Below are 27,107 nucleotides of genomic sequence, written 5' to 3' on the forward strand. Positions count from 1 at the left end.
TCCCCTAGCTAGCCAACAGTCTGCTACAATAGAAAGGGCCCTATCTATCCCCTAGCTAGCCAACAGTCTGCTACAATAGAAAGGGCCCTATCTATCCCCTAGCTAGCCAACAGTCTGCTACAATAGAAAGGGCTCTATCTATCCCCTAGCTAGCCAACAGTCTGCTACAATAGAAAGGGCCCTATCTATCCCCTAGCTAGCCAACGGTCTGCTACAATAGAAAGGGCCCTATCTATCCCCTAGCTAGCCAACAGTCTGATACAATAGAAAGGGCCCTATCTATCCCCTAGCTAGCCAACAGTCTGCTACAATAGAAAGGGCCCTATCTATCCCCTAGCTAGCCAACGGTCTGCTACAATAGAAAGGGCCCTATCTATCCCCTAGCTAGCCAACGGTCTGCTACAATAGAAAGGGCCCTATCTATCCCCTAGCTAGCCAACAGTCTGCTACAATAGAAAGGGCTCTATCTATCCCCTAGCTAGCCAACAGTCTGATACAATAGAAAGGGCCCTATCTATCCCCTAGCTAGCCAACAGTCTGCTACAATAGAAAGGGCCCTATCTATCCCCTAGCTAGCCAACAGTCTGCTATAATAGAAAGGGCCCTATCTATCCCCTAGCTAGCCAACAGTCTGATACAATAGAAAGGGCCCTATCTATCCCCTAGCTAGCCAACAGTCTGCTACAATAGAAAGGGCCCTATCTATCCCCTAGCTAGCCAACAGTCTGATGAACAAAGGCCCAGGAGCGTCACTTTTCAAATGTTCTTAGTTGTTATACTTCATTTCTTCATACTATCATTTCTTAAAATAGGAGAAAATTATGTTTAAATACAATGTCTCTACAAATCAATAACGCTGTGTTGGTCACAAATTAATTAATAAATAAGCGCATTTCATTTTTAAATCACAAAACAAATGGCATACAAAATATATGTACATTTCAAATTTTCATTTCAAGTTTAAGATTTATAAATGGTATTGTGTAGTTATGGATTTCATCATACGCATAATTTACTATCAAATCTGTGTGAACTACAAACATTTTCTAAATAAGACACTGATGCTCTGTGTCATCCTGGGATGTGTCCCAAAGCACTCTATTCCCTACCTTCTCAAACCACTTCTCTGGGACCCCCAGACCTTACAGAATGCTGCTGTAGCCCTGAACTAACTCACTTGATTCAAGTAGTCAAAAGGCTTGACGATTAGTTGACAAGTTGAATCAGGTGTGCTAGCCAATTATCATACTTGAGTAAAAGTAAAGATAGAAAATGACTCAAGTAAAAGTCACCCAGTAAAATGCTACTTGAGTATAAGTCTTAAAGTATTTGGTTTTAAATATACTTAAGTATCAAAAGTAAATGAATAAATTATTTCAAATTCCTGATATTAAGCAAACCAGACGGCATGATTTTCTTGTTTTTTTAAATTCACGGACAGCCAGGGGCACACTCCAACACTCAGACATCATTTAAAAACAATGCATTTGTGTTTAGTGAGTCCGCCAGATAAGAGGCAGTAGAGACGACCAGGGATGTTCTTTTGATAAGTGAGTGAATTTGACAATTTTCCTCTCCTGTTAAGCATTCAAAATGTAACTAGTACTTTTGGGTGTCAGGGAAAATGTTGGGAGGAAAAAGTGCATTCTTTTCTTTAGGAATGTAGTGGAGTAAAAGTAAAAGTTGGCAAAAATATAAATAGTAAAGTAAAGTACAGATTCCTCCAAAAACGACTTAAGTAAAATGACTTTAAAGTACTACTTAAGTAGTTTACACCACTGGTGCTGTGGAATAGATGGAAACCATGGAACGGCTGGGGGTCCCCAGGAGAGGATGGACACACACTGCCCTACACAGTGCACTACTTTTCACCAGAGCCCTACGGGTTTGCCCTGGTCAGAAGTAGTGCTATAAGTAAAGAATAAGGTGCTATTTAGGACACAGAGGAAGGGTCACACATCCAGGTGAAGGGTCACACATCCAGGTGAAGGGTCACATATCCAGGTGAAGGGTGGTTCACGTTCAGGTGAAGGGTGGTTCACATCCAGGTGAAGGGTGGTTCACATCCAGGTGAAGGGTGGTTCACATCCAGGTGAAGGGTCACACGTCCAGGTGAAGAGTGGTTCACGTCCAGGTGAAGGGTGGTTCACGTCCAGGTGAAGGGTGGTTCACATTCAGGTGAGTGGTCTCTTGGTGATGTCCTGCTCTGTCAGGTAGTAGTTGAGGTATCCTCCCAGAGCGCTCACTGACACGCCTGTTATGTGACTGGAACAGCCATCTGGAGGGAGGAGGGGGAGATAGAACAGTAAAAGCTTATTGAAGCTGGGTTCTGTTTTTCTGTGTGTGTTTTTCTGTGCTGTTTTTGTGTGTGCGCGTGCGTGCATGTGTGAGTTTGCGTGCTGTTTTTCTCTGTGTGTGTGTGTGTGTGTGTGTGTGTGCACGTGCTGTTTCTCTGTGTGTGTGTGTGTGTGTGTGTGTGTGTGTGTTTCTGTGCATGCTGTTTCTCTGTGTGTGTGTCTGTATGTGTGCGTATGGCCATGCATAACACCAGGGATATTCTTGACACACACCCTTCAACATTCTCTCTCTCCTCTTCACTCTTCTGTGGGGCTGTGTAAAACATCCCACTTCCTGATCCTGCAGCCTCAGAATGTGCTGCAGCCAATCAACTTTGAGAAAGTCAGAGAAACCAGCCAATCCACACAGCAGTACTGTGGAGAGGGAGGAAGTTTTAAACAAACTACAACTTATAAAGGTTTTACATGTTATGTTTCTCTAAACACTGACTGTCATACTGCTTCATAGACACTCTAGTCTACTTGGAGTATACACAGAAAGGCCATGCTCTAAAGTAGTGCACTATATAGGGAATAGGGTGCCATTGGGTCCTGGTCAAAAGTAGTGCACTATATAGGGAATAAGGTGTCATTGGGTCCTGGTTAAAAGTAGTGCATTATATAGGGAATAGGGTGTAATTTGAGACGGACTGTTTTCGATGAAGATGTCCTGGGTCTCCCCAGTGAAGTCCTTCTGTATGATGTCCATGTTTCCCTTCAGCATGTTGGAGCAGAATATCCCCTGGTACTGTCTCTCTGTTAGGTTAGCACGCGACGTACGCATGTCCCCCTTCAACATGGCAGAACAACCTCTCTGGAGGAGGGGACAGGGGGGAGGAAGAGAGGGAGGGGATTAGGGAGGGAGAGAGGGAGAGAGGAGGGAGGGGTTAGGGAGGGAGAGATAGAGGAAGGGAGGAGGGAGGGGTTAGGGAGGGAGAGATAGAGGGAGGAGGGAGAGAGAGGGAGGAGGGGGTTAGAGAGGGAGAGAGGGAGGCAGGGAAGGTGGAAGAGAGAGGGAGGGAGGAGGGGGTTAGGGAGGGAGCGATAGAGGGAGGAAGAGAGGGAGGAGGGAGGGAGAGAGAGAGGGAGGAGGGGGTTAGGAAGGGAGAGGGAGAGATGGGGAGGGAGCGATAGGGAGGGAGGGAAATTGGGGAAGATAGGAGTGGAGCATAGAAAGTTAGGTGTGTGTGTGTGTGTGTGTGTGTGTGTGTGTGTGTGTGTGTGTGTGTGTGTGTGTGTGTGTGTGTGTGTGTGTGTGTGTGTGTGTGTGTGTGTTCTCACATTGGCTCCCAGCATGAAGTAGAGCAGCTGGTGAGAGAGGGAGTAGTTAGGACATCCAAACCTCGTCATTGTGTCACGACATGACTTGGTCACGATGCAAGGAGTCCCGTTGTTCTTCCTGACAAACCATCACACGCACATATAACATGCACGCACACACATGCACAGGCACGTACACAAACACACAAGCACGTACACACATATACAGGCAAAAAATGTATTAGCAACCTGGCCAACGGAAGCTGTAGGCCTTCTGGGTTATATTACCCTCCTATTGCCACATCGAAATACATGGGATTTAGTGAGGCATCACCCTGTGCCGCTCAGTAGCGTGGTGGTGTGCTACTGTTATGTTTTACTGTTGTTTTATTTACCTACCTATTGTTCACCTAATACCTTTTTTGCACTATTGGTTAGAGGCTGTAAGTAAGCATTTCACTGTAAGGTCTACATCTGTTGTATTCGGCGCACGTGACAAATAAACTTTGATTTCATGTGATTTCTTTGTGTGTGTGTGTGTGTGTGTGTGTGTGTGTGTGTGTGTGTGTGTGTGTGTGTGTGTGTGTGTGTGTGTGTGTGTGTGTGTGTACCATGTTCCCAGAAGCAGGGTCATACACTTGTCGCTCTGTGTCTCATCGTAACACTCCATGGTACGACCGGAGGAGTAGGCCAGAGAGGGATCTGTGGAGCTCCACTCATGAGGTACTGACCAGAAGGTCCAGATCAACAGAGGCTCAAACTCTACAGGAGAGAGAGAGAGAGAGAGAGAGGGATGAGAGAGGGGTGAGAGAGAGAGAGAGAGAGAGGGATGAGAGAGAGAGAGAGAGAGAGAGAGGGAGAGGGATGAGAGAGAGAGAGAGCGATGAGAGGAATGAGAGGGATGAGAGAGAGAGCGATGAGAGGAATGAGAGAGAGAGAGATATAGAGATATAGAGAGAGAGATATAGAGAGAGATATATATATATATATAGATATATATATATATATATAGAGAGAGAGAGAGAGATAGAGAGAGGTGTAGTAGTATTTACCTCTGTAGTATTTGGGGTCAGTCTTCTCCAGCTCAGTGACAGCCTTAGCCAGGCTCTGGTCCAACCTCTTGACCAGGGTGACCGTAGCGGTGCGCTGAGACCAGCTCAGAGGGTCAGTGTGGGGCCAAGTTCTCACTGCTTCCTTCAACTCCGCTGGGGCCCGGAGAACAAGGACATGGAAAGAGATGTTTTCAAAGACATTTGTAATTATTAACTGACTGAAGTCATATTTGGCTCTCCTATCTGTTGACACACCCACAATAACACAATAACAAACGTTGATCAACCATAAAGGTTTGTATTCCATATCGACAAATCATCACATATTCTACTGTTTTCTTTCAAATCAACATGACACTGATGCCACATAGCCAATCAGACAGCCTGAAGAACTGTGCCTTGTTATGCGGGACACCGCAATAGCGGGAACGGAAAGCATTTGGTGCATGCTGACTTGCTGAGCCAGCAATAGCCTAACCAAACAACCACATAGATAGACTACAATTTAATGTCCAGACATGTATCAAAATAATCCATGTTTCCTCGACATACAGTATATTTACTCAGATATTTGGGTAGTCTATGTGCGCACTTGTATTCCGTTGGACCTGACGAAGCTCCTTGTGGATCGAACCGTCCTCATTAAAGGTGGTAATTAGGAGGATATATGATACAGTATGCTACAGTGTGCAGACCTTTCTGTTATTTTTTCCCCCTCTCCATATAAAATGATACTAACGGCAGTGACAATAATGACGCTAGTATACTACTCACCCTGCAGGATGATGTACCCGACCACTCCGTCTAGGTTGATGTTACCGTGCTCTTGCTCCAGGAACGATGCGCTTTTGGCGAGGCTGGCTAGAATCACATCAATGACCTCCTCATGCGCCGCATTGGTGGCGGAGAAAACAAGGACAAAAAACACCTCTACTACAAACCTAGCCATGTTCTGATACAGGCTACTAAAAGTCTAGCAAAAGCCGCCCAAGGCTAAACCCCAAACGGTTGACGCAGCGCATATACCTGATTTGCAAGAGTGATTTGCATGTTTGGCGAAAAGGAGCTGTCACGTGGCTCTATCGATTGAGAAGCTGGGAATTCAATTTTATTTACTTAGGCTAATACAATGTGTGTTCGTTGCATTTCGTCCATATGGAAATAGTTTCTTCAGGGAATTTGATTCAATGCTTTGTAACTTCCTGGAGTAGCCAGAGCACATTCTAATCTGTCTGTGATGGAATTGGAAAATATAAAGCTATTATTGAGGGGTACAGAAAGTGTACGAGAAAGAGAGAGAGAGAGGGAGAGAGAGAGAAAGAGCGAGAGAGTGTCAAGGATGGGTGTCTTTTGGTAGACACTCATCAGACGTGTTTAATTAAATTAATGTTTCTATAAATGTCATAAATTTGATGACAGAAAAGAGGGGTGCAGGTATTCATAGTGTAAATCAAGACAGTTATTTTGTCCAATTTATAGCCTTGCCTACACTAAGAAACCAGATAGGGGAAATGAATAGATAATGTCTGTGGTTTATAGCTACATGTAGTTACAGTCATATAATTACATAGTACCTGTAGTTTAATAGAATCTCTGTAGTTACAGCCATATAATTACATAGTACCTGTAGTTTAATATAATCTCTGTAGTTACAGTCATATAATTACATAGTACCTGTAGTTTAATAGAATCTCTGTAGTTACAGTCATATAATTACATAGTACCTGTAGTTTAATAGAATCTCTGTAGTTACAGTCATATAATTACATAGTACATGTAGTTTAATAGAATCTCTGTAGTTACAGTCATATAATTACATAGTACCGGTAGTTTAATAGAATCTCTGTAGTTACAGTCATATAATTACATAGTACCTGTAGTTTAATATAATCTCTGTAGTTACAGTCATATAATTACATAGTACCTGTAGTTTAATAGAATCTCTGTAGCTACAGTGATATAATTACATAGTACATGTAGTTTAATAGAATCTCTGTAGTTACAGTCATATAATTACATAGTACCTGTAGTTTAATAGAATCTCTGTAGTTACAGTCATATAATTACATAGTACATGTAGTTTAATAGAATCTCTGTAGTTACAGTCATATAATTACATAGTAACGGTAGTTTAATAGAACAGTAAAACAACAACATAAAACTCGACAAATGTTAATGACACCACACTTGCTCATACCCACATGTTGCCACCCTATCAGTACTTGTACATATTTGTTCAATATTTTATTTATTTATTCTATTGTTTCTTATTTATTCTCATAATCAATAGCCGTTGGTTTCATCCACTGGTTGTTTCCAATGCTTGTAAGACCCAATATGACTTCAGATTGTGTTATGGTGTTTATATCTGTAGCCAGATTTTTGTCAATATTTAAATAATAAAGCATTTGATTCTTCCATTCTCTTAAAGTATTTATCTTCAATATGTACACATTGTTCCTCTTTGCACTTAACTATAGAATTTTACCAGTCAAAGCTCGTTTTCTTTTACGAGTTCCAAGTTGTCTTGAACGCACTGAAGTCGGAGATTCACAGTTGTTTTGAACGCGGCACGAGTCCCAAATGTAAAATACAATTCTATGGGAAGGGAGGTACCATTTCTTAAATGGAAGCAAACGGAACGTAAACGGGAAGGGAGGTACCTGCATTTGTGCTTTAGAGACTGTCGTTTTAGTTGAACAAATGTTTGGTCTAATGACGACACCGTAGGTGCACGGTACCTTTAAATCCCAGTTGAACCCCTCCTCCCCCGTTACGTCACACTGAGACACGTCATCAGTCACAACAAACATGGCGGATGCCAGTGCATCTATGACTCTGGCGACACTTTCACTGATAGGTTTCGCATTACTAGCAGGGTTTTACCTGACCACTTTACATTTACTATGGACACTGGTCTCCGTTACTGTTACTGCCGTGTTGGTGTCCCAGTTATTGCGGAAGTTACGGAGAAGAGATGCGTTGACGGAGCGGCGTGTATGTGTGCTGGTTCTGGGGGATATCGGACGCAGCCCTCGCATGCAGTACCATGCCCTTTCGCTCAGCAAACACGGCTACAGCGTAACGTTTGTTGGATTCCCTGGTAAATGAATAGATTGATTGTGTTATATGTACAGATAAACATGGAGCTATACTTTAATTTGTGGCCTCCCTGCTGGTCGGGTCCCAGATGTGTTTGTGCTCTTGCCAACTCTAGCCCTTCTGACTACATGTTGTGGTTATTGTCAGGTACCAAGCCTCATCAGGATGTGATTGGAGATGAGAGGATCACAATCATCCCAATCACAGAAGTTAAAGGACTCCAAGGTACTGGAACTGATCTGGAAATGAGTTTACAGCATTTACCATGACTGTATATTTATACCATATTACCGTATATGTATACTATATTACTGTATATGTATACTATATTACTGTATATGTATACCATGTTACCGTATATTTATACCATATTACCGTATATTTATACCATATTACCATATATTTATGCCATATTACTGTATATTTATACCATATTGCAGTATATTTCTGCCATATGGCTAAATTATATTTCAATTTGTTTACCACTTTTTTGGTAACTACATGATTCCATATGTTTTATTTCATAGTTATTCTACAATGTAGAAAATAGTAAAAATAAAGAAAAACCCTTTATTGAGTAGGTGTGTCCAAACTTTTGACTGGTAATATATATATATATATATATATATATATATATATATACACACAGTGGGGCAAAATAGTATTTAGTCAGCCACCAATTGTGCAAGTTCTCCCACTTAAAAAGATGAGAGAGGCCTGTAATTTTCTCATAGGTACACTTCAACTATGACAGACAAAATGAGAAAAAAAATCCAGAAAATCACATTGTAGGATTTTTAATGAATTTATTTGCAAATTATGGTGGAAAATAAGTATTTGGTCACCTACAAACAAGCAAGATTTCTGGCTCTCACAGACCTGTAACTTCTTCTTTAAGAGGCTCCTCTGTCCTCCACTCGTTACCTGTATTAATGGCACCTGTTTGAACTTGTTATCAGTATAAAAGACACCTGTCCACAACCTCAAACAGTCACACTCCAAACTCCACTATGGCCAAGACCAAAGAGCTGTCAAAGGACACCAGAAACCAAATTGTAGACCTGCACCAGGCTGGGAAGACTGAATCTGCAATAGGTAAGCAGCTTGGTTTGAAGAAATCAACTGTGGGAGCAATTATTAGGAAATGGAAGACATACAAGACCACTGATAATCTCCCTCGATCTGGGGCTCCACGCAAGATCTCACCACGTGGGGTCAAAATGATCGCAAGAACGGTGAGCAAAAATCCCAGAACCACACGGGGGGACCTAGTGAATGACCTGCAGAGAGCTGGGACCAAAGTAACAAAGCCTACCATCAGTAACACACTACGCCGCCAGGGACTCAAATCCTGCAGTGCCAGACGTGTCCCCCTGCTTAAGCCAGTACATGTCCAGGCCCGTCTGAAGTTTGCTAGAGAGCATTTGGATGATCCAGAAGAAGATTGGGAGAATGTCATATGGTCAGATGAAACCAAAATATAACTTTTTGGTAAAAACTCAACTCGTCGTGTTTGGAGGACAAAGAATGCTGAGTTGCATCCAAAGAACACCATACCTACTGTGAAGCATGGGGGTGGAAACATCATGCTTTGGGGCTGTTTTTCTGCAAAGGGACCAGGACGACTGATCCGTGTAAAGGAAAGAATGAATGGGGCCATGTATCGTGAGATTTTGAGTGAAAACCTCCTTCCATCAGCAAGGGCATTGAAGATGAAACGTGGCTGGGTCTTTCAGCATGACAATGATCCCAAACACACCGCCTGGGCAACGAAGGAGTGGCTTCGTAAGAAGCATTTCAAGGTCCTGGAGTGGCCTTGCCAGTCTCCAGATCTCAACCCCATAGAAAATCTTTGGAGGGAGTTGAAAGTCCGTGTTGCCCAGCAACAGCCCCAAAACATCACTGCTCTAGAGGAGATCTGCATGGAGGAAGGGGCCAAAATACCAGCAACAGTGTGTGAAAACCTTGTGAAGACTTACAGAAAACGTTTGACCTCTGTCATTGCCAACAAAGGGTATATAACAAAGTATTGAGATAAACTTTTTTTATTGACCAAATACTTATTTTCCACCATAATTTGCAAAGAAATTCATTAAAAATCCTACAATGTGATTTTCAGGATTTTTTCTTCTCATTTTGTCTGTCATATTTGAAGTGTACCTATGATGGAAATTACAGGCCTCTCTCATTTTCTTAAGTGGGAGAACTTGCACAATTGGTGAATGACTAAATACTTTTTTGCCCCACTGTATATATATATGTATAATATACTGTATAAATGTTGCCATGTGTATGTTGTCTAGTGTATACTATGGGCAAGATAGACTAACAATGAGAATTACTAATCACTGGTTGTATAACAGTAGTTAGGTCTTGAATCTATGCCATAATGCCATCTGTCTGTCTGTTTCCAGTGGGTCCTAGGATGGTGAGCTATGTTACCAAGGTGATTCTCCAGTCCCTGCAGCTTCTCCTGGTATTATTGAAGACTGACGTCCAGTCCCATATTCTCATGCAGGTATAGTTCTACAATACACTGCTGTGTGTGTGTTCTATATTCTCATGCAGGTATAGTTCTACAATACACTGCTGTGTGGGTGTTCTATATTCTCATGCAGGTATAGTTCTACAATACACTGCTGTGTGTGTGTTCTATATTCTCATGCAGGTATAGTTCTACAATACACTGCAGTGTGTGTGTTCTATATTCTCATGCAGGTATAGTTCTACAATATACTGCTGTGTGTGTGTTCTATATTCTCATGCAGGTATAGTTCTACAATACACTGCTGTGTGGGTGTTCTATATTCTCATGCAGGTATAGTTCTACAATACACTGCTGTGTGTGTGTTCTATATTCTCATGCAGGTATAGTTCTACAATACACTGCTGTGTGTGTGTTCTATATTCTCATGCAGGTATAGTTCTACAATACACTCTGCTGTGTGTGTGTTCTATATTCTCATGCAGGTATAGTTCTACAATACACTGCTGTGTGTGTGTCCTATATTCTCTACTCACTATCACTACTGTGATTTCCCCATAGAACAACTGGTAGGATGCTGTTTGTGTCCTGAGACATCTACAGATACTGCTGTGATTTCCCCATTAAACAACTGGTAGGATGCTGTTTGTGTCCTGAGACATCTACAGATACTGCTGTGATTTCCCCATAGAACAACTGGTAGGATGCTGTTTGTGTCCTGAGACATCTACAGATACTGCTGTGATTTCCCCATAGAACAACTGGTAGGATGATGTTTGTGTCCTGAGACATCTACAGATACTGCTGTGATTTCCCCATAGAACAACTGGTAGGATGATGTTTGTGTGCTGAGACATCTACAGATACTGCTGTGATTTCCCCATAGAACAACTAGGAGGATGCTGTTAATGTATTGTTCTGTAGTAAAGGTTGAATTTAATGTTGGTTTTAATAGTGTTTATTAAGGACCTGACCTGTCATTCTATTGTGTTCTATTGTGTTCTATCCTACTTCTTTAAATTCTATTCTACTTCTATTCTTATTCTATTCATTCTATTCTCTTCAGTTGTACTTGCCTCCTCCCCCAGAATCCTCCAGGACTGCCCAGGATAGTGGTGACATGGCTGGTGTGTTATTGACCTCTTCCTCCCCCAGAATCCTCCAGGACTGCCCAGGATAGTGGTGACATGGCTGGTGTGTTATTCGGTCTCTTCCTCCCCCAGAATCCTCCAGGACTGCCCAGTATAGTGGTGACATGGCTGGTGTGTTATTCGATCTCTTCCTCCCCCAGAATCCTCCAGGACTGCCCAGTATAGTGGTGACATGGCTGGTGTGTTATTTGGTCTCTTCCTCCCCCAGAATCCTCCAGGACTGCCCAGTATAGTGGTGACATGGCTGGTGTGTTATTTGGTCTCTTCCTCCCCCAGAATCCTCCAGGACTGCCCAGTATAATGGTGACATGGCTGGTGTGTGGTCTGAGAGGATCCAGGTTCATCATTGACTGGCACAACTACGGCTACACCATCATGGCCCTCTCACACGGCCCGGACCACCCCATCGTCAGGCTGGCACAGTGGTCAGTAACATCACCATGGCTGAGTCCCAAATAGATCCCTATTCAATACAGTGCATTCGGAAAGTATTCAGACCCCTTCCCTTTTTCCACATTTTGTTACAGTACAACCTTATTCTAAAATGGATTAAATACACAAAAATCCTCTTCAATCTACACACAATACCCCATAATGACAAAGCAAAAATTGTTTTTGGGAAAATGTTGCAAATGTACAAACAAACAAAATGTATTTACACAAGTATTCAGACCCTTTGCTATGAGACTTGAATTTTAGATCAGGTGCATCCTGTTTCCATTGATCATCCTTGAGATGTTTCTACAACTTGATTGGAGTCCACCTGTGGTAAATTCAATTGATTGGACATGATTTGGAAAGGCACACACTTGTCTATACAAGGTCCTACAGTTGACAGTGCATGTCAGAGCATGTCCGTAGAGCTCTGAGACATGATTGTGTCGAGGCACAGATCTAGGGAAGGGTACCATGTCTGCAGCATTGAAGGTCCCCAAGAACACAGTGGCCTACATCATTCTTTAGTGGAAGAAGATTGGAACAACCAAAACTCTTCCTAGAGCTGGCCACCTAGCCAAACTGAGCAATCAGGGGAGAAGGGCCCTGGTCATCGAGGTGACCAAGAACCCGATGGTCACTCTGACCGAGCTCTAGAGTTCCTCTGTGGAAATGGGACACCCTTCCAGAAGGACAACCATCTCTGTAACAAATGTGGAAAAAGTCAAGGGGTCTGAATACTTTCTGAATTCATCTACAGCTTTGCATGAACATGGTCTTCTTCAGTGGGAACTAAACGGGCAGATCAGGGAGGGACCTACCTGAATTTGTCCAAGAAATTGTTGCAGACTGTTTAGCTACGGTGTGCATTAATGAATAGGACCCATGTTCTTGTCCCCTGTCCTGTCTCTGGCAGGTATGAGCAGTTGTTTGGGCGATTCTCCAGCCATAACCTTTGTGTCTCCAACGCTATGAAGGAAGACCTTCAGAACAACTGGAACATCAGGTTAGGATTGTTTTACTTTCAACATCCGTCTGTCAATCAATCCATCTGGAGATAGATAGACCACGGACGGACAGACAGACATCGATGGACAGACGGACGGAGAGACAGATAGATAGACGGGCGGAGGGAGAGATAGACGGGCGGAGGGAGAGATAGACGGGCGGAGGGAGAGATAGACGGGCGGAGGGAGAGATAGACGGGCGGAGGGAGAGATAGACGGGCGGAGGGAGGGACAGACGGACGGACGGACGGACGGACGGACGGACGGACGGAGGGACAGACGGACGGACAGAGGGACAGATAGATAGACGGAGGGACAGATAGATAGACGGAGGGACAGACGGGCGGAGGGAGGGACAGACAGACGGGCGGACGGACGGACGGAGGGACAGACGGACGGACAGAGGGACAGATAGATAGACGGAGGGACAGATAGATAGACGGAGGGACAGACGGAGGGACAGATAGATAGACGGACGGACGGAGGGACGGACGGAGGGACGGACGGACGGACGGAGGGACGGACGGACGGACGGACGGACGGACGGACGGACGGAGGGACGGACGGACGGAGGGACGGACGGACGGACGGACGGAGGGACGGACGGACGGACGGAGGGACGGACGGAGGGACGGACGGACGGACGGAGGGACGGACGGACGGACGGAGGGACGGACGGACGGACGGACGGACGGACGGACGGACGGACGGAGGGAGGGACGGACGGACGGACGTAGGGACAGATAGATAGACGGACGGAGGGAGGGACAGACCGATGCAGTGAGGAGTCTGAATCTATCCCTATCTCTTCCCCTTGGTCATGACTAACCCCTTGGTCATAACTAACCCCTTGGTCATAACATGTCTGGATAGGTATAAGCAGTGTAGTGGCAAACCGGCCTCCATACTGCTTCCACTTTACGTATCTGGGTTAGGGGAGGGGCTTGGGACCGGCTGTAATACTTTGAAAGACCCATTCTACCTACAGACATGACAGGATGTGGAGACATATCTACAGACATGACAGGATGTGGAGACATATCTAATGACATGACAGGATGTGGAGACATATCTACAGACATGACAGGATGTGGAGACATATCTAATGACATGACAGGATGTGGAGACACGTCTACAGACATGACAGGATGTGGAGACACATCTACAGACATGACAGGATGTGGAGACACATCTACAGACATGACAGGATGTGGAGACACATCTACAGACATGACAGGATGTGGAGACATATCTAATGACAGGATGTGGAGACACGTCTACAGACATGACAGGATGTGGAGACATATCTACAGACTTGACAGGATGTGGAGACATATCTAATGACATGACAGGATGTGGAGACAAGTCTAATGACAGGATGTGGAGACACGTCTAATGACATGACAGGATGTGGAGACACGTCTAATGACAGGATGTGGAGACACGTCTAATGACAGGATGTGGAGACACGTCTAATGACATGACAGGATGTGGAGACACGTCTAATGACATGACAGGATGTGGAGACACGTCTAATGACATGACAGGATGTGGAGACACGTCTACAGACATGACAGGATGTGGAGACACGTCTACAGACATGACAGGATGTGGAGACACGCCTAATGACATGACAGGATGTGGAGACATATCTACAGACATGACAGGATGTGGAGACACGTCTAATGACATGACAGGATGTGGAGACACGCCTAATGACATGACAGGATGTGGAGACACGTCTAATGACATGACAGGATGTGGAGACACGTCTACAGACATGACAGGATGTGGAGACACGTCTAATGACATGACAGGATGTGGAGACACGTCTACAGACATGACAGGATGTGGAGACACGTCTACAGACATGACAGGATGTGGAGACACGTCTACAGACATGACAGGATGTGGAGACACGTCTACAGACATGACAGGATGTGGAGACACGTCTACAGACATGACAGGATGTGGAGACACGTCTACAGACATGACAGGATGTGGAGACACGTCTAATGACAGGATGTGGAGACACGTCTACTGACATGACAGGTTGTGGAGACACGTCTACAGACATGACAGGATGTGGAGACACGTCTACAGACATGACAGGATGTGGAGACACGTCTACAGACATGACAGGATGTGGAGACACGTCTACAGACATGACAGGATGTGGAGACACGTCTACAGACATGACAGGATGTGGAGACACGTCTACAGACATGACAGGATGTGGAGACACGTCTACAGACATGACAGGATGTGGAGACACGTCTACAGACATGACAGGATGTGGAGACACGTCTACAGACATGACAGGATGTGGAGACACGTCTACAGACATGACAGGATGTGGAGACACGTCTACAGACATGACAGGATGTGGAGACACGTCTAATGACATGACAGGATGTGGAGACACGTCTACAGACATGACAGGATGTGGAGACACGTCTACAGACATGACAGGATGTGGAGACACGTCTACTGACATGACAGGATGTGGAGACACGTCTACAGACATGACAGGATGTGGAGACACGTCTAATGACAGGATGTGGAGACACGTCTACTGACATGACAGGTTGTGCAGACACGTCTACAGACATGACAGGTTGTGCAGACACGTCTACAGACATGACAGGATGTGGAGACACGTCTAATGACATGACAGGATGTGGAGACACGTCTACAGACATGACAGGATGTGGAGACACGTCTACAGACATGACAGGATGTGGAGACACGTCTACAGACATGACAGGATGTGGAGACACGTCTACAGACATGACAGGATGTGGAGACACGCCTAATGACAGGATGTGGAGACACGTCTACTGACATGACAGGATATGGAGACATCTACAGACATGACAGGTTGTGGAGACACGTCTACAGACATGACAGGGTGTGGAGACACGTCTAATGACATGACAGGATGTGGAGACACGTCTACAGACATGACAGGATGTGGAGACACGTCTACAGACATGACAGGATGTGGAGACACGTCTACAGACATGACAGGATGTGGAGACACGTCTACAGACATGACAGGATGTGGAGACACATCTACAGACATGACAGGATGTGGAGACACATCTACAGACATGACAGGATGTGGAGACACATCTACAGACATGACAGGATGTGGAGACACGTCTACAGACATGACAGGATGTGGAGACACGTCTACAGACATGACAGGATGTGGAGACACGTCTACAGACATGACAGGATGTGGGGACACGTCTACAGACATGACAGGATGTGGAGACACGTCTACAGACATGACAGGATGTGGAGACACGTCTACAGACATGACAGGATGTGGAGACACGTCTACAATGTAGGCCTACATGACAATGGTTTCCTATGCAAGATCAAACTATTGTCTGTCTACAGCTGTCTTGTCTGTAAGTAGTAGTGGTCTTTCCCAGATGATTGGGTTTACAGGCAACAGAAAGAGAAGATGGTTGACTACTATTGCCATGACTTATTGTCTTATTCTCCTCCTATTGGGCGACCACATTGTATGACAAGCCACCTGCCTTATTCTCCTCCTATAGGGCGACCACATTGTATGACAAGCCACCTGCCTTATTCTCCTCCTATAGGGCGACCACATTGTATGACAAGCCACCTGCCTTATTCTCCTCCTATAGGGCGACCACATTGTATGACAAGCCAACTGTCTTATTCTCCTCCTATAGGGCGACCACATTGTATGACAAGCCAACTGTCTTATTCTCCTCCTATAGGGCGACCACATTGTATGACAAGCCACCTGCCTTATTCTCCTCCTATTGGACGACCACATTGTATGACAAGCCAACTGTCTTATTCTCCTCCTATAGGGCGACCACATTGTATGACAAACCAACTGTCTTATTCTCCTCCTATAGGGCGACCACATTGTATGACAAGCCACCTGCCTTATTCTCCTCCTATAGGGCGACCACATTGTATGACAAGCCACCTGCCTTATTCTCCTCCTATAGGGCGACCACATTGTATGACAAGCCACCTGCCTTATTCTCCTCCTATTGGACGACCACATTGTATGACAAGCCAACTGTCTTATTCTCCTCCTATAGGGCGACCACATTGTATGACAAACCAACTGTCTTATTCTCCTCCTATAGGGCGACCACATTGTATGACAAACCAACTGTCTTATTCTCCTCCTATAGGGCGACCACATTGTATGACAAGCCACCTGCCTTATTCTCCTCCTATAGGGCGACCACATTGTATGACAAGCCACCTGCCTTATTCTCCTCCTATTGGGCGACCACATTGTATGACAAGCCACCTGCCTTATTCTCCTCCTATAGGGTGACCACATTGTATGACAAGCCACCTGCCTTATTCTCCTCCTATAGGGCGACCACATTGTATGACAAGCCACCTGCTATCTTCAAGGAGACTTCAGTAGACCTAAAGCACCAGCTGTTCATGAGGCTGGCCAAGACTATCCCTCAGTTCCAGGTCTGGTGAGTCTAGTATAGTCTGTTGATGAGGCTGGCCAAGACTATCCCTCAGTTCTAGGTCTGGTGAGTCCCGTATAGTCTGTTGATGAGGCTGGCTAAGACTATCCCTCAGTTCCAGGTCTGGTGAGTCCAGTATAGTCTGTTGATGAGGCTGGCCAAGACTATCCCTCAGTTCTAGGTCTGGTGAGTCTAGTATAGTCTGTTGATGAGGCTGGCCAAGACTAACCCTCAGTTCCAGGTCTGGTGAGTCTAGTATAGTCTGTTGATGAGGCTGGCCAAGACTATCCCTCAGTTCCAGGTCTGGTGAGTCTAGTATAGTCTGTTGATGAGGCTGGCCAAGACTAACCCTCAGTTCCAGGTCTGGTGAGTCTAGTATAGTCTGTTGATGAGGCTGGCCAAGACTAACCCTCAGTTCCAGGTCTGGTGAGTCTAGTATAGTCTGTTGATGAGGCTGGCCAAGACTAACCCTCAGTTCCAGGTCTGGTGAGTCTAGTATAGTCTGTTGATGAGGCTGGCCAAGACTAACCCTCAGTTCCAGGTCTGGGGGTATCCTATTGGTTCCTGGAGGAACATAGGGCCTGTACTATAGTAATCCTCTTGGTTCCTGGAGGAACATAGGGCCTGTACTACAGTTATCCTCTTGGTTCCTGGAGGAACATAGGGCCTGTACAATTATCTTTGTTCTGGAGGAACACAGGGCCTGTACTACAGTTATCCTCTTGGTTCCTGGAGGAACACAGGGCCTGTACTACAGTTATCCTCTTGGTTCATGGAGGAACACAGGGCCTGTACTACAGTTATCCTCTTGGTTCCTGGAGGAACACTGGGCCTGTACTACAGTTATCCTCTTGGTTCATGGAGGAACAAAGGGCCTGTACTACAGTTATCCTCTTGGTCCTGGAGGAACACAGGGCCTGTACTACAGTTATCCTCTTGGTTCTGGAGGAACACAGGGCCTGTACTACAGTTATCCTCTTGGTTCCTGGAGGAACACGGGGCCTGTACTACAGTTATCCTCTTGGTTCCTGGAGGAACACGGGGCCTGTACTACAGTTATCCTCTTGGTTCTGGAGGAACACAGGGCCTGTACTACAGTTATCCTCTTGGTTCTGGAGGAACACAGGGCCTGTACTACAGTTATCCTCTTGGTTCCTGGAGGAACACAGGGCCTGTACTACAGTTATCCTCTTGGTCCTGGAGGAACACAGGGCCTGTACTACAGTTATCCTCTTGGTCCTGGAGGAACACAGGGCCTGTACTACAGTTATCCTCTTGGTTCTGGAGGAACATAGGGCCTGTACTACAGTTATCCAACATTGCCGGACAGTTATTATAATGTCATTACTCTAACAAATACATTTAACAGACATGACATAACACATGTTATAATCACTGTGTTTCTGTTTTTATTGGAGAGATAAAGAACTATCATAGACATGTTATAACCACTGTGTCTGTTACAGTGGTGAGCGCCCTGGTGGTGAGACAGAGAGAACAGCGTTTACAGGTCGTGACCCCAGTGACCTTTCTGTGACCTTGACCTCAGGTCGACCTGCCCTACTGATCAGCAGCACCAGCTGGACCGGTCAGTACCCCACAGGCACAGTTTGAGTCCCAAATGGCAACCTGTTCTCCATAGGGCTCTGGTCAAAAGTTGTACAATACATAGGGAATAAGGTGCAATTTCGTAAGCACCAGGAGACTCTTAATGGTTTTTCTTACCTCGAGAGCAGTTCTAGCCTCGTCCAAACATCCTTTTGCGCCAGTTTACATTCTGTTTGGAGTCAGGTCAGGATGGGGATCAGACTAGAGCCAGATTACATTCTGTTTGGAGTCAGGTCAGGATGGGGATCAGACTAGAGCCAGATTACATTCTGTTTGGAGTCAGGTCAGGATTGGGATTACATTCTGTTTAGAATCAGGTCAGGATGGGGATCAGACTAGAGCCAGATTACATTCTGTTTGGAGTCAGGTCAGGATGAGGATCAGACTAGAGCCAGATTACATTCTGTTTGGAGTCAGGTCAGGATTGGGACTACATTCTGTTTGGAGTCAGGTCAGGATGGGGATCAGACTAGAGCCAGATTACATTCTGTTTGGAGTCAGGTCAGGATTGGGACTACATTCTGTTTGGAGTCAGGTCAGGATGGGGATCAGACTAGAGCCAGATTACATTCTGTTTAGAATCAGGTCAGGATGGGGATCAGACTAGAGCCAGATTACATTCTGTTTAGAATCAGGTCAGGATGGGGATCAGACTAGAGCCAGATTACATTCTGTTTAGAATCAGGTCAGGGTGGGGATCAGACTAGAGCCAGATTACATTCTGTTTAGAATCAGGTCAGGGTGGGGATCAGACTAGAGCCAGATTACATTCTGTTTGGAATCAGGTCAGGATGGGGATCAGACTAGAGCCAGATTACATTCTGGAGTCAGGTCAGGATGGGGATCAGACTAGAGCCAGATTACATTCTGTTTAGAATCAGGTCAGGATGGGGATCAGACTAGAGCCAGATTACATTATGTTTAGAATCAGGTCAGGATGGGGATCAGACTAGAGCCAGATTACATTCTGGAGTCAGGTCAGGATGGGGATCAGACTAGAGCCAGATTACATTCTGTTTAGAATCAGGTCAGGATGGGGATCAGACTAGAGCCAGATTACATTATGTTTAGAATCAGGTCAGGATGGGGATCAGACTAGAGCCAGATTACATTATGTTTAGAATCAGGTCAGGATGGGGATCAGACTAGAGCCAGTTTACATTCTGTTTGGAGTCAGGTCAGGATTGGGATTACATTCTGTTTGGAGTCAGGTCTGGATGGGGATCAGACTAGAGCCAGATTACATTCTGTTTGGAGTCAGGTCAGGATTGGGATCAGACTAGAGCCAGATTACATTCTGTTTAGAATCAGGTCTGGATGGGGATCAGACTAGAGCCAGATTACATTCTGTTTGGAGTCAGGTCAGGATTGGGACTACATTCTGTTTGGAGTCAGGTTAGGATGGGAGCAGACTAGAGCCAGACTACATTCTGTTTGGAGTCAGGTCAGGATGAGGATCAGACTAGAGCCAGATTACATTCTGTTTGGAGTCAGGTCAGGATTGGGATCAGACTAGGGACAGATTACATTCCGTTTGGAGTCAGGTCAGAATTGGGACTACATTCTGTTTGGAGTCAGGTTAGGATTGGGATCAGGCTAGAGGTTTTCTGTGTTGGACATAAAATACAATCCTGGCTCTGTGTTTAGTCGACATGTGTACAACGTAAGTACACACAGCTGTCAGGTGTAAATACTTGTTAGGGTCTCTCACTGTTTCCCCTGTCTGTGTTCAACAGAGGATGAGGACTTCTCCATTCTGCTGAAGGCTCTGGAAGGTAATCATTATCATCTGCAGTTGGGCCCCATTTTTAAGAGCATCCTTCCTCCCATCCATCCTTCATCCCATCCATCCTTCATCCCATCCATCCTTCCTCCCATCCATCCTTCATCCCATCCATCCTTCTTCCCTCCCATCCATCCTTCCTCCCATCCTTCCTCCCATCCTTCCTCCCATCCATCCTTCTTCCCTCCCTCCCATCCATCCTTCCTCCCATCCATCCTTCCTCCCATCCATCCTTCTTCCCTCCCTCCCATCCATCCTTCCTCCCATCCTTCCTCCCATCCATCCTTCTTCCCTCCCTCCCATCCATCCTTCCTCCCATCCATCCTTCCTCCCATCCATCCTTCCTCCCATCCATCCAACCTTCTTCCCATCCATCCAACCTTCTTCCCATCATCCTTCCTCCCATCCATCCTTCCTCCCATCCTTCCTCCCATCCATCCTTCTTCCCTCCCATCCATCCTTCCTTCTTTGAAGTCATCTCTGATTAGAAAAGACTTGACAGATGAAAGCCATGTGGTGGAGCACTGGAATTCACCTGTCTAATCATTCTTAATTAGAATCAATCATGTCTAATCAGTGACTATAATTCACCTGTCTAGTCATTCTTAATTAGAATCAATCATGTCTAATCAGTGACTATAATTCACCTGTCTAGTAATTCTTAATTAGAATCAATCACGTCTAATCAATGACTATAATTCACCTGTCTAGTAATTCTTAATTAGAATCAATCACGTCTAATTAGTGACTATAATTCACCTGTCTAATCATTCTTAATTAGAATCAATCACATCTAATTAGTGACTATAATTCACCTGTCTAATCATTCTTAATTAGAATCAATCACGTCTAATTAGTGACTATAATTCACCTGTCTAATCATTCTTAATTAGAATCAATCACGTCTAATTAGTGACTATAATTCACCTGTCTAATCATTCTTAATTAGAATCAATCACGTCTAATTAGTGACTATAATTCACCTGTCTAATCATTCTTAATTAGAATCAATCACGTCTAATTAGTGACTATAATTCACCTGTCTAATCATTCTTAATTAGAATCAATCACGTCTAATTAGTGACTATAATTCACCTGTCTAATCATTCTTAATTAGAATCAATCACATCTAATCAGTGATTCTAAGAGAGAAAGGAAGGAGACCGCTCAGTGGTGTCCTTTTAGGGTCCATGGGGCTCTGGTCAAAAGGTAGTACACTACGTAGGGAGTAGGGTGCTATTTGGGATACAAGCCCTTGTACTAACCTTGTGTGTTTTCTCTACCAGACTACGAGGGGTTTGTGAAAGCAGGAGCCTCTCTTCCCTCGCTGGTCTGTGTCATCACAGGTAACTATAGTGTTGACAGTGTACTGCTGCCAGTCTGTCATCACAGGTAACTATAGTGTTGACAGTGTACTGCTGCCAGTCTGTGTCATCACAGGTAACTATAGTGTTGACAGTGTTATGCTGCAGGTCTGTGTCATCACAGGTAACTATAGTGTTGACAGTGTACTGCAGCAGGTCTGTGTCATCACAGGTAACTATAGTGTTGACAGTGTACTGCTGCCAGTCTGTGTCATCACAGGTAACTATAGTGTTGACAGTGTCCTGCTGCCAGTCTGTCATCACGGGTAACTATAGTGTTGACAGTGTACTGCTGCAGGTCTGTGTCGTCACAGGTAACTATAGTGTTGACAGTGTACTGCTGCCAGTCTGTCATCACAGGTAACTATAGTGTTGACAGTGTACTGCTGCAGGTCTGTGTCATCACAGGTAACTATAGTGTTGACAGTGTCCTGCTGCAGGTCTGTGTCGTCACAGGTAACTATAGTGTTGACAGTGTACTGCTGCAGGTCTGTGTCATCACAGGTAACTATAGTGTTGACAGTGTACTGCTGCAGGTCTGTGTCATCACAGGTAACTATAGTGTTGACAGTGTTCTGCTGCAGGTCTGTGTCATCACAGGTAACTATAGTGTTGACAGTGTACTGCTGCTGGTCTGTGTCCTCACAGGTAACTATAGTGTTGACAGTGTACTGCTGCAGGTCTGTCATCACAGGTAACTATAGTGTTGACAGTGTACTGCTGCAGGTCTGTGTCATCACAGGTAACTATAGTGTTGACAGTGTACTGCTGCTGGTCTGTGTCATCACAGGTAACTATAGTGTTGACAGTGTACTGCTGCAGGTCTGTGTCATCACAGGTAACTATAGTGTTGACAGTGTCCTGCTGCAGGTCTGTGTCATCACAGGTAACTATAGTGTTGACAGTGTACTGCTGCTGGTCTGTGTCATCACAGGTAACTATAGTGTTGACAGTGTACTGCTGCAGGTCTGTGTCATCACAGGTAACTATAGTGTTGACAGTGTACTGCTGCTGGTCTGTGTCATCACAGGTAACTATAGTGTTGACAGTGTCCTGCTGCAGGTCTGTGTCATCACAGGTAACTATAGTGTTGACAGTGTACTGCTGCTGGTCTGTGTCATCACAGGTAACTATAGTGTTGACAGTGTCCTGCTGCAGGTCTGTGTCATCACAGGTAACTATAGTGTTGACAGTGTACTGCAGGTCTGTGTCATCACAGGTAACTATAGTGTTGACAGTGTACTGCAGCAGGTCTGTCATCACAGGTAACTATAGTGTTGACAGTGTACTGCTGCCAGTCTGTCATCACAGGTAACTATAGTGTTGACAGTGTACTGCAGCAGGTCTGTGTCATCACAGGTAACTATAGTGTTGACAGTGTACTGCTGCAGGTCTGTGTCATCACAGGTAACTATAGTGTTGACAGTGTACTGCTGCAGGTCTGTGTCATCACAGGTAACTATAGTGTTGACAGTGTACTGCTGCCAGTCTGTCATCACAGGTAACTATAGTGTTGACAGTGTTCTGCTGCAGGTCTGTGTCATCACAGGTAACTATAGTGTTGACAGTGTCCTGCTGCAGGTCTGTTATCACAGGTAACTATAGTGTTGACAGTGTACTGCTGCCAGTCTGTCATCACAGGTAACTATAGTGTTGACAGTGTCCTGCTGCCAGTCTGTCATCACAGGTAACTATAGTGTTGACAGTGTACTGCTGCCAGTCTGTCATCACAGGTAACTATAGTGTTGACAGTGTACTGCTGCCAGTCTGTCATCACAGGTAACTATAGTGTTGACAGTGTTCTGCTGCAGGTCTGTGAGGTCTAGGCCGGATTACTGTAAAGCACTTTTACATGCTGCGTCTGATTTGGTCTTTTGACCAATCAGATCAAGTCTTTTGCCAATAATTGGGCAAAATATCAGAATTGGGCTGCCTGTGTAAACACAGCGTTTGCATCAAATGCTGATGTAAAAAGGGGCCTTTTGAATAAATGTGATTTGATTGAGAAGCCTCACAAACAATTACATTATCAACTAACCTGTTGTTGCCAGATTAAACCAACTGAGAAAAACCTTTACAATTCTTGTCGGTCCTATACTGTTAACCCTAGATACGTATTGTTTCAATTCCCTGTGTGTGTGAGACCAGGTAAGGGTCCTCAGAAGGACCACTACAGGAAGCTGATAGACGCCCTGAGCTTTGAGCACGTGAAGATCTGTACTCCATGGCTGGAGGCGGAGGACTACCCTGTTCTGCTAGGTTAGTGTGGTCTCCCTGTCTCAGCAGGTCTGTCTGTGTGTGTGTCTGTGTGTGTGTGTGTGTGTGTGTGTACTGGTGTGTGTGTGTGTACTGGTGTGTGCGTGTGTACTGATGTTGTGTATGTTCTTCCTGTCCCAGGCTCAGCAGATCTGTGTGTGTACTGGTGTGTGTGTACTGATGTTGTGTATATTCTTCCTGTCCCAGGCTCAGCAGATCTGTGTGTGTGTGTGTGTGTGTGTGTGTGTGTGTGTGTGTGTGTGTGTGTGTGTGTGTGTGTGTGTGTGTGTGTGTGTGTGTGTGTGTGTGTGTGTGTGTGTGTGTGTGTGTGTACTGATGTTGTGTATGTTCTTCCTGTCCCAGGCTCAGCAGATCTGTGTGTGTGTGTACTGGTGTGTGTGTGTGTGTGTGTGTGTGTGTGTGTGTGTGTGTGTGTGTGTGTGTGTGTGTGTGTGTGTGTGTGTGTGTGTGTGTGTGTGTGTGTGTGTGTGTGTGTGTGTGTGTACTGATGTTGTGTATGTTCTTCCTGTCCCAGGCTCAGCAGATCTGTGTGTGTACTGGTGTGTGTGTACTGATGTTGTGTATATTCTCCCTGTCCCAGGCTCAGCAGATCTGGGTGTGTGTCTCCATAAGTCGTCCAGTGGTCTGGACCTGCCTATGAAGGTGGTGGACATGTTTGGTTGCTGTCTGCCTGTCTGTGCCATCCACTTCTACTGGTGAGACAGGACTCTTTAACAGGCCCCTTCTAACACCATGCACACACACACTGTCTGTGCTGTCACCTTCTACTGCTGAGGGAATACTCTAAACCCTTTGTCAGCAGTCACCTTCTACTGCTGAGGGAATACTCTAAACCCTGGGTCAACAGTCACCTTCTACTGCTGAGGGAATACGCTAAACCCTCGGTCAGCAGTCACCTTCTACTGCTGAGGGAATACTCTAAACCCTGGGTCAACAGTCACCTTCTACTGCTGAGGGAATACTCTAAACCCTGGGTCAACAGTCACCTTCTACTGCTGAGGGAATACTCTAAACCCTGGGTCAACAGTCACCTTTTACTGCTGAGGGAATACTCTAAACCCTGGGTCAACAGTCACCTTCTACTGCTGAGGGAATACTCTAAACCCTGGGTCAACAGTCACCTTTTACTGCTGAGGGAATACTCTAAACCCTGGGTCAACAGTCACCTTCTACTGCTGAGGGAATACTCTAAACCCTGGGTCAACAGTCACCATCTACTGCTGAGGGAATACTCTAAACCCTGGGTCAACAGTCACCTTTTACCCCCATGCAGAGAGGCTATGTGCTGATCTGATCTGTTTTGGACTGAGTTTCCTGTGCTGTGTTTAATGTGGATCTAACTCTGTTATATTTTCCTGTGTTGCCAGTCTCTCTGTTGTCAACCCTGTTATATTCTCCTGTGTTGTCAACCCTGTTATATTCTCCTGTGTTGTCAACTCTGTTATATTCTCCTGTGTTGTCAACCCTGTTATATTCTCCTGTGTTGTCAACCCTGTTATATTCTCCTGTGTTGTCAACCCTGTTATATTCTCCTGTGTTGTCAGTCTCTCTGTTGTTAACCCTGTTATATTCTCCTGTGTTGTCAACCCTGTTATATTCTCCTGTGTTGTCAGTCTCTCTGTTGTCAACCCTGTTATATTCTCCTGTGTTGTCAGTCTCTCTGTTGTTAACCCTGTTATATTCTCCTGTGTTGTCAACCCTGTTATATTCTCCTGTGTTGTCAGTCTCTCTGTTGTTAACCCTGTTATATTCTCCTGTGTTGTCAACCCTGTTATATTCTCCTGTGTTGTCAGTCTCTCTGTTGTCAACCCTGTTATATTCTCCTGTGTTGTCAGTCTCTCTGTTGTCAACCCTGTTATATTCTCCTGTGTTGTCAGTCTCTCTGTTGTTAACCCTGTTATATTCTCCTGTGTTGTCAACCCTGTTATATTCTCCTGTGTTGGTAACCCTGTTATATTCTCCTGTGTTGTCAGTCTCTGTTAACCCGGTTATATTCTCTAATGTAGTCTACATGAGCTGGTGAAGCATGAGGAGAACGGGTTGATCTTCAAAGACTCTGAGGAACTATCTGGACAGCTCAAGGTACAGTAATATAATAATACTCTTCAGCTGAGGAGATACAGAAACCCCTGATTTATACCAGATCACTTGAGTCCAAAGCATTGACTATTGTTCCCAGTGGTATGATCCTGTAAACTGGCATCTTTTCTAAAGTATATTCTATCTTATCTGACTGTAACCAGTTCCTGTGATAGTGGTATATGGTCTGATATACACATGGCTGTTTTAGCCAGGATCCAATCTACCCGTTTTATGAAACCTGTTCATGTCCCTATGTTGTGTCTCTCCAGTCTCTGTTGTGGGACTTCCCTGGCTGTGAGGATGAGGGCAAACTGGGTCAGTTCAGGAGGAACCTCCGGGCCAGTGGGGGGCAGCGGTGGGACCAGAACTGGGACCAGAATGTCCTGCCTCTCCTCACTGCACCCTGACTTCCCTGTTAGACAGACCTCTCTACAGCAGCTGACTCATCCCCTCTCTACATCTTCGCTCTGTCTCAAACCCCCTTCTTGAGCCTCCAATCTTCAACATTTTAACAGACGCTCTTATCCAGAACGACTTACAGGAGCAATTAGGGTTAAGTGCCTTGTTTAAGGGCACATCCACAGATGTTTCACCTAGTCTGCTCGGGGATTCAAACCAGTGACTTTTTGGTTACTGGCCCAAAGCTCTTAACCGCTAGGCTACCTGCTCTGA

General features: G+C 45.1%; 2 protein-coding genes across 3 annotated transcripts; one reads left to right on the plus strand and one right to left on the minus strand.

Moving 5' to 3' along the window:
- Positions 1-1,984: 1,984 nt before the first annotated feature.
- Positions 1,985-5,597, minus strand: c3h16orf89 (chromosome 3 C16orf89 homolog). The gene is made up of 7 exons (XM_038988713.1): positions 5,423-5,597; positions 4,649-4,801; positions 4,208-4,358; positions 3,618-3,735; positions 2,988-3,150; positions 2,571-2,711; positions 1,985-2,278 (listed from the first exon to the last, which is right to left on the minus strand). The coding sequence occupies exons 1-7, from the start codon at positions 5,595-5,597 to the stop codon at positions 2,175-2,177; spliced, it is 1,005 nt and encodes a 334-aa protein (XP_038844641.1). The 3' UTR covers positions 1,985-2,174.
- Positions 5,598-7,443: 1,846 nt separating this feature from the next.
- Positions 7,444-27,046, plus strand: LOC120042352 (chitobiosyldiphosphodolichol beta-mannosyltransferase-like). Of its 2 annotated transcripts, XM_038987167.1 has the most exons (13): positions 7,444-7,751; positions 7,898-7,975; positions 10,165-10,268; positions 11,663-11,811; positions 12,738-12,827; positions 17,217-17,327; positions 18,788-18,909; positions 20,666-20,704; positions 21,999-22,058; positions 24,225-24,335; positions 24,934-25,048; positions 26,360-26,435; positions 26,705-27,046. In XM_038987167.1, the coding sequence occupies exons 1-13, from the start codon at positions 7,460-7,462 to the stop codon at positions 26,840-26,842; spliced, it is 1,485 nt and encodes a 494-aa protein (XP_038843095.1). In that variant the 5' UTR covers positions 7,444-7,459; the 3' UTR covers positions 26,843-27,046. The 2 variants fall into 2 exon arrangements, with proteins under 2 accessions (XP_038843095.1, XP_038843104.1); XM_038987176.1 differs by lacking the exon at positions 17,217-17,327.
- Positions 27,047-27,107: the final 61 nt, after the last annotated feature.

The sequence above is a fragment of the Salvelinus namaycush genome, chromosome 3, assembly GCF_016432855.1.
Source record: "Salvelinus namaycush isolate Seneca chromosome 3, SaNama_1.0, whole genome shotgun sequence".
NCBI classification, from domain to species: Eukaryota; Metazoa; Chordata; class Actinopteri; order Salmoniformes; family Salmonidae; genus Salvelinus; species Salvelinus namaycush.